At 39.3% G+C, this 12,342-nt stretch overlaps 1 protein-coding gene across 4 annotated transcripts in view; it reads left to right on the top strand.

The window, feature by feature from the left end:
* The window catches only part of dpr8 (defective proboscis extension response 8), a 145,042-nt gene that overhangs the window by 115,187 nt on the left and 17,513 nt on the right, over positions 1 to 12,342 (top strand). For all 4 annotated transcript variants that reach the window (XM_070283031.1, XM_017244096.3, XM_043213009.2 and 1 more), the window contains one exon: positions 4,644 to 4,854. In XM_070283031.1, the coding sequence (XP_070139132.1) occupies positions 4,644 to 4,854 (211 nt within the window). The remainder of the gene's footprint in view (positions 1 to 4,643; positions 4,855 to 12,342) is intronic.

Raw genomic sequence — 12,342 nt, 5'->3', positions numbered from 1 at the left:
ACTTGCCCACAGAGTCCAATTTTTAGTTTCTTTGCATCGAGTTGTTGCCTGGTTTAGTTTATTGTTGCCATTGTAGCTGCACGTGGTAAGTGGCTGATTGGGGCAACCTGGCGATCGGTGGCGCCACTGGGCGCTGGTATCCCATCGCTATCTGGCAACTGGAGTGCCAATCAGTGTTGCCCCACCGACCTCTGACCCTCCGACTGACAATCGCAATTCCACCCTCACCACCCATGTCCTTCTTTTGTGTATCTGACACAAGCACATATGTCCTTAAAGGATATCAGGATTTCTGTATAGGGATGCAGGTACACAGCATATTGTGTGTTGTCGGAAAGCGACAGGACGAAGGATATGACGGCCCTTAAAAATGTTTATAAATTCAGACAACACTCGCTAATTAAGTAGAGTCCTGCCGCGTCCTGCAGGATTGACCTATAAAATTAGAGCATCCCGTTCATGCAATTTGGTTCAGCTCCGTGGAAGCTTTTGCAGATTTTGGGAGCTGCGGTGCTTCCTGCCGTTCGCCAGCCAAGGGGCATGCCCCTTTTGGCACAAAAAAAGGCGGAAGAGCCCTGGATGCCAAAAGGAAAATAAAAGAAAAACAAGATATAGAGGAGGCAGCATTGAATGCAACTAGGAGGATTTATTAGAAGGGAGGGGAGTTGGTGTTGAATTTTGAAGAGAAAATAATAAATTTTAGCAGGTTTTTTACATAAATTTATACATATTCCCCTATAGGGCCCTCTGTGATGCCTATATCTTCCCCGATTCTCACCCGATTTTCAAGCAGAGTACCTTAAACGATTTCTGGATGGATTCTCCACCATTCTGCATCAAAATCCTGAGACCAAATATTTTTTCGATTTTTTGTCCATTTTTTCTGTTGGGACCCCTTGAAAATGGGGTTTTCCTCTATAGGGCCCACTGCGATGGCTATATCTTTCCCAATTCTCATCCGATTCTCAAGCGGAGTACCTTAAACGATTTCTGAATGGATTCTCCACCATTCTGCATCAAAATCCTAAGACGAAATATTTTTTCGATTTTTTGTCCATTTTTCCTGTTGGGACCCCTTGAAAATGGGGGTTTCCCCTATAGGGCCCACTGCGATGGCTATATCTTCTCCAATTCTCATCCGATTCTTAAGCGGAGTACCTCAAACGATTTCTAGAAAGATTCCCTAACTAGTTCCAAAATATGGCCAATTAAAATCCAATAACCTAAAAGTTCTCCAAGCCCACCACTCTGACAGGAATGGATAGGAATGGGTCGGAGGTCAGTCCATTTCGAGGGGTTCTGGGAGAGGCAGACGCTGAAAAGTAGGCAACGCGAAATCGTGGCAGCTGCTGCAGTCGAACGGAATCGTAATCTGAATGGAAATTCCGATTTAGAAATATTATGGCGCACAATAATGGCGCTGCTTGGCGCTGATGTAAGGACTTGGTCTCATCCCAGCTCATTTTTCCTTCAATTTCGCAACACACAGAGCAGCGGAAATCATTTTTGGAGCATCATAAATTGCATCCATTTTTTTTTCGGTAGAGTCGGGAGAGGGGGGAGGAAGTCAGCAAGGACTCTCTGACTGAAATCAAAATACAATCAATTTTATGCACAACAATATTTTGTAGACCGAAGACCTTAAGCTTTGTCTCAGGTTGGGAGTCAACTCGAATGGGAATATCAGATATTGCACTTAAGTTTGAGTTATATTTGATTTTATTCGAAAGTATGGGATAGTATTGGCTAGTTTGGAATATTTTTTAATCAATTTATTGAAAAATTATTTGATTTTCAATTGATTTTAAATGAAATCTAGAATATATGTACATATATTCTTATTAGAGGCTTCAGTTTTCAGTTGTTTTTGGCACCATTATGTGGGCCAAGGATTGAGGATGGGCTTAAGCTGCGCCCACTTTCATTTCGTTTTCTTGCCAAATAATTTGGCTTACCGCCAGCACAATCTGTTGCAACAAGAAGAAGGCATCTGCAACGAAAATGCGTTATTATTTGAATTGCCCAGAAACAACACATACATACATCCACATCCTTACACAAAGGAAATATCTATCTATCTTTTTATGAAGGGATAGGATAAAATATCCAGAACCAGTACCAGTACCACTGCCAGTGCCAGTTGTAGAATGAGAAGTCTCTCTGCCTTTTTCTGGTGTTTTGGCATCCACTGCATAAAATCAAAATTAATTTGCTAATAATGTTGTCGTAATTATCTAATTGCCTTTCACACAGAGAATGTGCAGAATGCAAAGCTTCCCCAGCCCTAACCTAAATAATGGATATATATATATATATGTATATCCAAAACCCTCACACACACGATTGAGGTGCGATGTTGCACAACAAATTCATTAACTGGCCAAAAGCCGCATAAAATAATTAGAGAGTGCGCTTAATGACTAAAGCCTCTGAAAAGAGCATTTGCAATCGATTGGAGGGGGTGGTGTAGGCCTTGATAGTTGGGGCTGGTATCTGCAATTTATTAATACGATTAAAGTTTAAAAGTTGCTTTAAATTAGCTATTAAATGAGTAATTACAAGGGTGTGTTGTCATAAAAACAAATAATCTGAAAGGTTAACAAGGATTTAAGTAGTTTTTATGGTGGAATCAAGGATAGTTGTTAGGTTTGGAAAGTAATACATAAAGGACCTACTTTATAGGTAATGTAGTATATAATATTAGGACCTACCACTTAGACATCCTTACACTCTTTGTACTTTAGTGGCTCTTGAACTGGAATTTGTTGAAATTGAATTTTAAAGTAATAATTAAAATATAAATGTTTGAAGTAAGCTAAGCTACTATAACCTTTTAATACCCTTTTATTTAAGAAACATAACATCCTCTGATATGTTCTACAAAGTCCTTTATCCCTAAAAGGATATTCTTTTTCTGAAAAAAATTACGCTGAAATGAAAGAATACTGTTCACGGAGGACAAGCCTTTTTTTTTAGGACAGAGAACATGTTCTAAGATTTTCAAATCTGTTCTTAATAGTCCTCTTTCAATGATTATATGTTATTTCTCTAAAAAAGAAAAAAGACATAGAATTCTATGATAATTCTCAAAGAACATTGTTTTAAGTTGCTTCAGCTTCATGGACTTGGCAATACTATTTTTTTAAGAAAGATATGATTTTCTAACTTCTAAAGATATTATTGTTTAAGTCCTTATAAACAGTCCTTTTTTTTTAAATTCTTTGACATGTCCTAAGTAGTCCTTTTTCCAGGGTAGTCTAATTCTATGGATAGAACCCTGATATATTATCACCATCAGATGGCTTAAATATTCTGCTTTTTGTTTCAAAAGAAAAATTAATGCAGGACATTATTGAAAAGTACAGTGGGAAAAATAAAGAAATAAAATAAAAAATAAAGAAACTTTTAATAAAAAAAATAATTAAAACTTAATAGTTACAATTTATGAGTTAAAATAATAATTTTAAAATAATCAATTAAATATCTTATATTCTTTGTTTTTTTTTCAAGTGTAGTTGTAGTCTCTGGTCTCCATCATCACAAATTTTCGATTCCAATTCGCATTTTAATATACAAAGGCTAGTGGGCTAGTGGCCAGGGGGGGCTGAAGAGTGTGTGGGCGTGTCTAATGGCCGGCCAGAATGCGGGTAGGTGGGGGGGGGAACAAAGTCCAGAATCCAAATCCGTATCCGAATCCCGAATCCGACTTCAAAAAAGGCAAATCCCCAATGGAAGCACACACATCCATGCGACATGTGATTGTTCCTCGCCGCCAAAATAGACCGCAGGCGATGTCAACGTCCCGATTCCGAATCCGTATCCGAATCCGCAGCCCGTAACCCGCACCCGCAAATGCACTGCGTTTGTTGATTCACCAGGACTCTGGTCAGTGCCAGGAGGCTCCGCTACCCCCCTACCCCTGCGAGTCGGCGAGTTAAGCGGCGCGTAATTATGGCCGCCGAAAAAAGGGGGTGGGGGCTGGAATGGAGGGAGGGAGGGTGGTGGTGGCCATAAAACTCAAAGAGCATTCAGGAGCGAAAAGCAGGCGACTGCGTCCTGGCATGGCCCTATTTTTTTTTTTTTTAAATGCTCAGTGTGGTCTGATCGACAAAAGGCAGAAAGCTAGGCCGGAGGAGCTAAGCCCTCAGGTGGGACACTGAGAAAAATTGTGGGGACTTAGGGCTTATAGAAATAATAAATTTTTAAAGATAAGTATTTATTAAAAGTGTTTTAATATTATTAGTACTTTAAATGTATTTTTAATATTTTTCTAGTATTATTTTTAAGCTATGAGCCCCCCTTTTTCTCAGTGTCGGCAAGTGCCCCCTTCCGTATTCGATTCCAATTTGGCATTTTCAATGTTTATTTTACGACAGACTCTCCTGTAGAGCATGCCTGTGTGTGTGTCCAGTGTCGAGTGTCCTGTGTCCCATGTCCCATGTCCCTTGTCCTGTGTGTCCTGTAATCGAACAGAGAACAAGGGACAGTGGACAGAGGACAACAGACACAGGACAACGGACACAGGAGTCAAATCCATAGCTAAGCGTGCAATTGAAAGCCCCCCGAAAGTCAGTCCGCCGTCCGGAATCGTATTATCGCCGCAACATCCACTAAGTGCCATCCACTTGGTTGTGTCCTTGCAGGTCTCCTGGGTGCGTCATCGGGACATCCACCTGCTGACCGTCGGCCGCTATACGTACACCTCCGACCAGCGGTTCGAGGCAATGCACTCGCCCCACGCCGAGGACTGGACGCTCAGGATCAGGTACGCCCAGCGCAAGGACTCGGGCATCTACGAGTGCCAGATATCGACGACGCCGCCCATCGGACATTCCGTTTACCTCAATATTGTTGGTGAGTACCTTGAATTACCATTACGATGGGGTTTTATTTAGACCTACAACTAAAACTTGAACTAAAACTAACTAAAATGGCCACTATATTATAACCCTCTGAGGTGTGACGTCAGTGGAAGTACCTCTAGTTCAATTAAGAGCATCCTAAAAGGGGAGAGACATATTTTAGCTAAAGATTTCAAAGAGAAGGAGAAAAATGCATTCCAGAGCTTGGATCTCATTGCTGGATCAAGCAAGAGAGGGAGGTAGCAGTGATAAGCACCCTTATTAGCCTCCCACGTTGGCTCTCTTTGAAACGAGCACGAGAGGGATGGAAAGCCTTCCACACCTGCGCTCTCGTTAATTTCCTTAATTCAACTGCGCAATTAGTTTCGGAAGAGCAATGGGAGCGAATCAAAAGCCCGCTATTTCGCTCTCCCTTCAGTGGGTGGCTCTTTTTCTTCTCCACGTCTCCCCTTGCACTCCAGCCTCTCATTCGGCAAGCAATGGAAAGCCTCTCACACCTGCGCTCTGGCCCATTTCCCATTTAATCATTTCAATAATGGAGAAAATATAGTAAAGCACAACGAATAGCTCTGCCATTTCCCTCTTGCGGCCGTGGGTGCCAAATTATTCTTTCCCACTCTTACTCTTATTAGTGCACTCCAGCCTCTCATTAACGGCGAGCAATGGAAAGCCTCTCACACCTGCGCTCTCGCCGATTCCGTAATTTTCACTCCACCCGCTATGGGAATGTCAATTCCCATTTGCTTCTCGTCGCGTGCGCATGTGTTTTTTAATCCGTCCCGTCCGATGAATAGTGATTTAATTTTTGATATCAAGTGGCTTTTAATTGAAGTTTTTATTGAAAAATAGATCAGTTGGTGATAAAAAATAATCTAGTTTGTATTAAAAAGAAAATTACCTAAGATTTTCATGAAAATGCCAGTTTTTAGTGCCTGACTTGCACGTGTCTTGTGCGGTAGTGTGTGTGAGTGTAATTTCGTCAGGCATTGAAAAAAAACCTTTTTTTTTACGAAATACGGTAAAACGGCGTGGCGTGATCGGGCGTGCGTTTCTGTGAGGGCAAATGGAAGAGTCATAGAGAATAACGGTTAACCAAGAACTAATCTCGTGACTGAACATTTTTAATTGAAATCCATGTGAGTTTCTTCTTTTATCCTCTTTTCTTCTTTTTGTTCTTTTTCTTCATTATTACACAATCTATTATTATATTATTTTTAAAAAGATTAAATATTCTTTTAACATTCATTGTTGGATCCTTTATTTATTTTAACAATTAGTTAATAATTCCCCCCTTTGAAAATTCTTTCCCGGCATCCCCTTTGAAAATTCAAAAAAAATTCCCACGTGGCTCATTGGATCTTCCTTATCTCTGTCATTTCTTATCCGATCTTCCAGCCGAGTACCGCAATAGGTGCGCAGGCCATGTTCCCATACATTTTGCATCTTTGTCTCTGATGGAAATATTTTGTTGGATTTTCTTTCAAATATCTTTCCTACTATCCCCATCCATGTTCCATTATTGCCAATTTTCTTTCGAATTAGCTGCACCCACCCCCTCCCATCCACACACCTTTCACCTATCACTATTTGGAGAGAAAGGGAAAGCACATAGCCCACCCATTATTATATTAATTCCCACTCCCTCGCTCCGAAAAGTTAATCAGACCGAGTCCGAGTCCGAGTTGGTGGGGGGAGGAAGGGGGCTGCTAGGTCGTTGATTTCGCGAATTGTGGTCCCAGGATTGTCGCCAATTTGTATGCCGGGCACACACACACACACTGAGTGTCCCCGCCATCGTGTCTTGGCTTCCGCTTCTTAACCGGCTCTTCCTGGTTTCGGCTCTGGACCTGGTTCTGGTCCTCGTCCTGGTCCTGGTCCTGGTTCGGTGATTCGGACGGGCGGTCGTGACAGCGCTCTTAGTTGGCTACGTGTGAGTGATTTGCCAACTACTTTGATGTTTACACTGATATCCAATCTGGCAGCAAACATACACCGACACCGACACTGACACCAGGACAGGCAGGACTGGCAGGACTAAAGCAACAACAACTATCAGGGACAACCAACAAGCGAGACACACACACCCCGACACCGACACCCCAACGAATGTTGACCACTTGATGGCGTATCTATTTCCGGGTCTCCATTTCAGCTTCCATCATCCAGCCATCTCTCTTCATGCTCTCTCTCTTTTCTTTTCGCGTATATGTGTGTATAGGTGTATAGGTGTGTGTGTGTGAGTGTTGCGCACATGTTTGTGTCGTTTTATGGCAGCTTTTTGCTGTTTGATGATTCCCCCGGGCACCATTTGCACTTTATGGCTTTTCACAGGCCGCCAGCAGCAGGAGCAGCACCGTGTCCTGCCCCCCCTAGAATAGGAGGAGGCTTCTGCTGGCCGGAGGTGTCGCTGCCTCGGCTCATAAATCACAACTTATGCGACCCGGAGATGCGACAAAAAAAATGCCACAAACGTTAAGGATCCTGAAGGACACCGCAAACTAAACATATTTTGCGTATTTTGGTGTCTCCCCTCCTCTTCCCCCCTCTGGCGTATTTATTTGGGATTCTTCAAAGGGTTTCTGGCCAGAGGTTACATAGAGGCACGGCTCTGAATGGTCTCCGATTAGGAATCGTTTTTTTTTTTCCTCCTCCTCCTGCTCCTCCTTTGGTAGTCTCTTTGAGGATATCATATTTTTAATAAGGACCTCTCCCGGGAGGACCTCCCCTCTCCTTCCTGTGCATAATTTTCTTTTATTAATTGTTGGAAAAAATTACAAGAAAACTTTTACGAAGGCGTGGAACATAGATGGTTGCCAAGGGCAGGCAGGACTCGCCAGGACGAGACAAAAATAAATAATGCAAATTTGTTTATTTTTCACACACTGTCACAATATTTGAATAGTAATCACAACTCACACACACACACACACGCAGAGAGTTGACTGTCAGGATATATAGAGTAGGGTCCTGTCCCTGGGAATGAGAATCGGAATAGGAATCGTAGAAAGGACGAACATGTGTACGGTTGCATGAAGGAGACTATAAACATAAACCAAACCATTATTATAATGTCAACACAAGCACACATAATTCCACTTTCAACACTTTGCCTTTAGGGCTAGGGAGAGTCCTGCGAGTCCTGTGAGGGAGTGGCGGTCGGTTGGTTGGTTGGGTAACTGGGGCGTGGTCCTGGCTAGCAATCACGCACAAACACATTTGCGGTTGTTTGCCAGAAAAGCAGCCTCGATTCAGTCAGCTTTTTGTTTGCAGATCAGACTCAGGGCACTGAGAGAAACCTACAAGGATTAGAACCTTAGAAATCTTCCTTAAAAAGAAAAAGCCTTGTTGGTCAGTGTAGGTTTGATGCCTTTGGTGTTAGTTAGTGGCGAAGGACAAACGTTAACATTCGTTGTCCTTGTTATGCCAAATGCCAGCAAATAAAGTGCGTTCCCGTCCATCTATCCGTCTGGCCTGTCATTCAGTCTCTATGTTCGTGACGAAAGTTGTGGCATAGAGGTGGGGGGTGGGGGGTGGTAGATAGTGCGAGTTATTGTTTTGTGGGGTGTGACATGCGATATCCCGAAAGCTAGAAACCCAAATAATTCAAGTCGATATCCTGAGTGGGTGTGAGAGGACAACAGACGTCAACTAATAGTGACGATATGTAACGAATGCCCATCATGGACATGAACAGACTTGCAGGGACTTGCAATAAACTGGCTTGGTGGAGGACTATTAGGCCAACTAGGCACATAGATTGATTTGGAATTCGATTAGAAGTGGATCCTCCATATAATACTATATAATATGCATTATAGGATAGTTGAAAATATAATGCAATGGATGATAGATTCAGGCTTTGTAGCCTGTCAACTGCAAGCTGTTTATACCGCCAGGACAAAGGTCCTTTTGTCCCAATTGTTCGGACAGCCGGCGAGTCAATCAACGGACAAAAGTCGATTTCACATTTTCACATTTTGCATTTTGCATTTGCCATTCGAATGGAATACCGCACTCTGAACTCTGAACTCTCGGCATTTCTCCATTTATCCATATACATACATGTATGTATATATGCATATATGTATATATATATGTATAGTACGTGGCATATGTACAAGTTCATAAGCCGCTCGCTCGCTCGCTCGCCCAATCAACTATTGAACCGATGAACCAATGAACCGTGTACGTGCTGCCATGTCATTGTCCCATTGTTGTCCCCAAAAAGGAGCTTGTTGCTTGCCGGGTCACCAATTCCCATTCCCCTGACCAACATTCTCACAGATTCCCAACAATTTTTCGACGCCTCGATTGCTCAAAGTTCAAGGGTCATCCAGAGTGATTTTATCCTAGGGGCTTCTATCCTATTTTTTTGGTGGGCATTTTTATTAATTCCTGTAATAGATACTCTCTAAAATCAACACTGTTTTTTTAACAAACACCTCATTTTTTACAAGAATTACCATTTTGAGCCAGCCAGGTTCTAGGGCTACATAGTAGCCCATTATGTTGCAGCCCTTGGATTAATCGATAGATGCCTCTTGCCTATCGATAGATCGCCTGCTATCGAGACTAGTAGGCCCTGACTGAAGCCCCAAAAAGAGTATAAAAGGCGGATTTCCTTTATTCCAAATCAGTTGTCAACGGACTTCCAAACCGTTCACTTCTCGCTTTTTATTTTATTTTATTTTTTATTTTTCTTGAATCTTATTTTCTCATTTAATTTATATTTTTATTTTTTATTCAATACCTTGGACTCTTCTGGTGTATCATTGTAGTCTATGGTACACTGGTATAGTTGAATCTCACATTCTGGCTGCTTTTTATTTTTTAATTTATTTTTATTTTTTATTCAATACCTTGGACTCTTCAGGTGTATCATTGTAGTCAATGGGGTATCTTATTTTCGTTGAATCTTACATTCTGGCTCCTTTTTGTTTTTATTTTTTTATTTTTCTTGAATTTTATTTCCTCATTTAATTTTTTATTTTTTATTCAATACCTTGGACTCTTGTGGTGTATCATTGTAGTCTATGGTACACTGGTATAGTTGAATCTCACATTCTGGCTGCTTTTTATTTTTTAATTTATTTTTATTTTTTATTCAATACCTTGGACTCTTCAGGTGTATCATTGTAGTCAATGGGGTATCTTATTTTCGTTGAATCTTACATTCTGGCTCCTTTTTGTTTTTTATTTTTTTATTTTTCTTGAATTTTATTTTCTCATTTAATTTATATTTTTATTTTTTATTCAATACCTTGGACTCTAAAGGTGTATCATTGTAGTCAATGGCGTATCTTATTTTCGTTAAATTACATTTATTTTGCATTGAAAATCCTCAACATACCCTTGCTAGCTGAGAGGAAAAAATAGGATTTTTTATATTATCCCATTTTTTTTTTAAACTTTTTGTTATTCTAACTAATATCTCACGAATTTTGCGGTTATCGTTTTAAATGCAATATTTTTGTATCAGCGTCTTCTTGGGCTGTCTTCTTGGGCTGTCTTCTTCACGATATTTATTTCTGTCTTTTAAATTCTTTTATTTTTAATTTTTTCATAAATCTATGGATTACTTCAAAAAAATGGATGCTTTAATTTTTTTTTTTAATTTTTATTTTCTTAATATCTAAATCTAATTTTTTTATTAAAAGCAGATCTCAATTTATCACAATTTTTATTTTTATCCTTTATTTTTGCTGCTTTTTGTTTTTTATTTTATTTTTTATTCAATACCTTGGACTCTTGTGGTGTATCATTGTAGTCAATGGGGTATCTTATTTTCGTTGAATCTCACATTCTGGCTCCTTTTTGTTTTTTATTTTTGTATTTTTCTTGAATTTTATTTTCTTATTTAATTTGTATTTTTATTTTTTATTCCATACCTTGGACTCTTCTGGTGTATCATTGTAGTCAATGGGGTATCTTATTTTCGTTAAATTACATTTATTTTGCATTGAAAATCCTCAACATACCCTTGCTAGCTGAGAGGGAAAAAAAAGGATTTTTTATATTATCCCATTTTTTTTTTAAACTTTTTGTTATTCTAACTAATATCTCACGAATTTTGCGGTTATCGTTTTAAATGCAATATTTTTGTATCAGCGTCTTCTTGGGCTGTCGTTTTATCTGCCTTCTTCTCGATATTTATTTTTGTCTTTTAAATTTTTTTTTGAATTTTTTCATAAATCTATGGATTACTTCAAAAAAAAGGGATGCGTTTATTTTTTTTTTTAAATTTTTATTTTCTTAATATCTTAATCTAATTTTTTTATTAAAAGCAGATCTCAATTTATTACAATTTTTATTTTTATCCTTTATTTTTTTTTTATTTTTACCTTAAACGATTTTCACAACATTTACCCAAGATTCTAAATCTAAAACTGGGATTATTATTATTAATAATTATTATTTTTTGTGACAATTTTATCGAAAGATTAAAAAAAAAAAACTAATTTTATTGAGTTTAAAAGTCATTTTGCCAAAAATTGGGATTATTTTTAAATATTTCGTTTATTACCTGCATTTGTATATTCTTAAAAAAAAATCATTTAATATTTTTAATTTATGGATATTCCAAACCTACTGAAACGAGATAATCTTACAACTACTGAAGCTATAGAAATAATATAGAATTCAAAAATATTAGTACATGATTGTCAAGCTAATAACTTCCTAAAGGTAGCTAAGATATTAAATATAATAATTAAATTAAAATAGATAGCTATATTATCTTCCTAAATCTAGCTTCTAACTAACCATATTAGTAACTAACAAGATCTTTTCATAAGAAAATTATAAAAATTCAGCATGTAACCCCTTAAGTTCCTATAGAGCCCTCAGATAAGAGTCGGATCTCTCCACTTTCTTCTGCCGAATATTTTGTGGCTCATCTTAAAGCCCAACTATTTGGCTAAAGAAGTCATTCAAGTCGAAAGTTTATCGCGTCGCCTGGCATATTTTCCAAAGAAGTCGGAGATGGTCGAGGGGGTGGAGGAAAAATGTTGACGGTATCATAAAATCGCGCCTCGTAGAACAATGGCGACAACGTCAGAAGCCAGAATCCAGAATCCAGTAGACGGAACAACAAATTTTATTACCCAGTGGCTACCAGTCACCAGTCGGCGGAAACATGAAGGTCCTGGATGTCGGCGAGTAGCGAGAACTTTGGGGTACAATTGAATTGAAAAAGCATAAAGGTTTATGAGCGTGTAAGCCTTTGCCGCTTTTCCCTGTGAAGGTCATGGTGGGTGGTGGGCGGAACCTCCTCCCAAAACCGAAAACCTAAAACCGAAAACCTTCTTGTAAGTGGGTGCTTGTGTGATGTTATAGGCGGCATTACGTTAACCTTTATGGCGGCAACACTGAAATGGTGAAAGTTTTATGATTCCGATTAGAGATTAGAGAACGAGGCGGGTTTATAGTTGAAAGGGGGTATTTAATTAGCGGGATTTGAGGTAGGGGGTGTATCTAAAAA

The sequence above is a fragment of the Drosophila bipectinata genome, chromosome XR (genome assembly GCF_030179905.1).
Source record: "Drosophila bipectinata strain 14024-0381.07 chromosome XR, DbipHiC1v2, whole genome shotgun sequence".
Taxonomy (NCBI): domain Eukaryota; kingdom Metazoa; phylum Arthropoda; class Insecta; order Diptera; family Drosophilidae; genus Drosophila; species Drosophila bipectinata.
The sequence above is the reverse complement of the archived record's forward strand: the minus strand, read 5'-3'. Positions and strand labels throughout refer to the sequence as shown.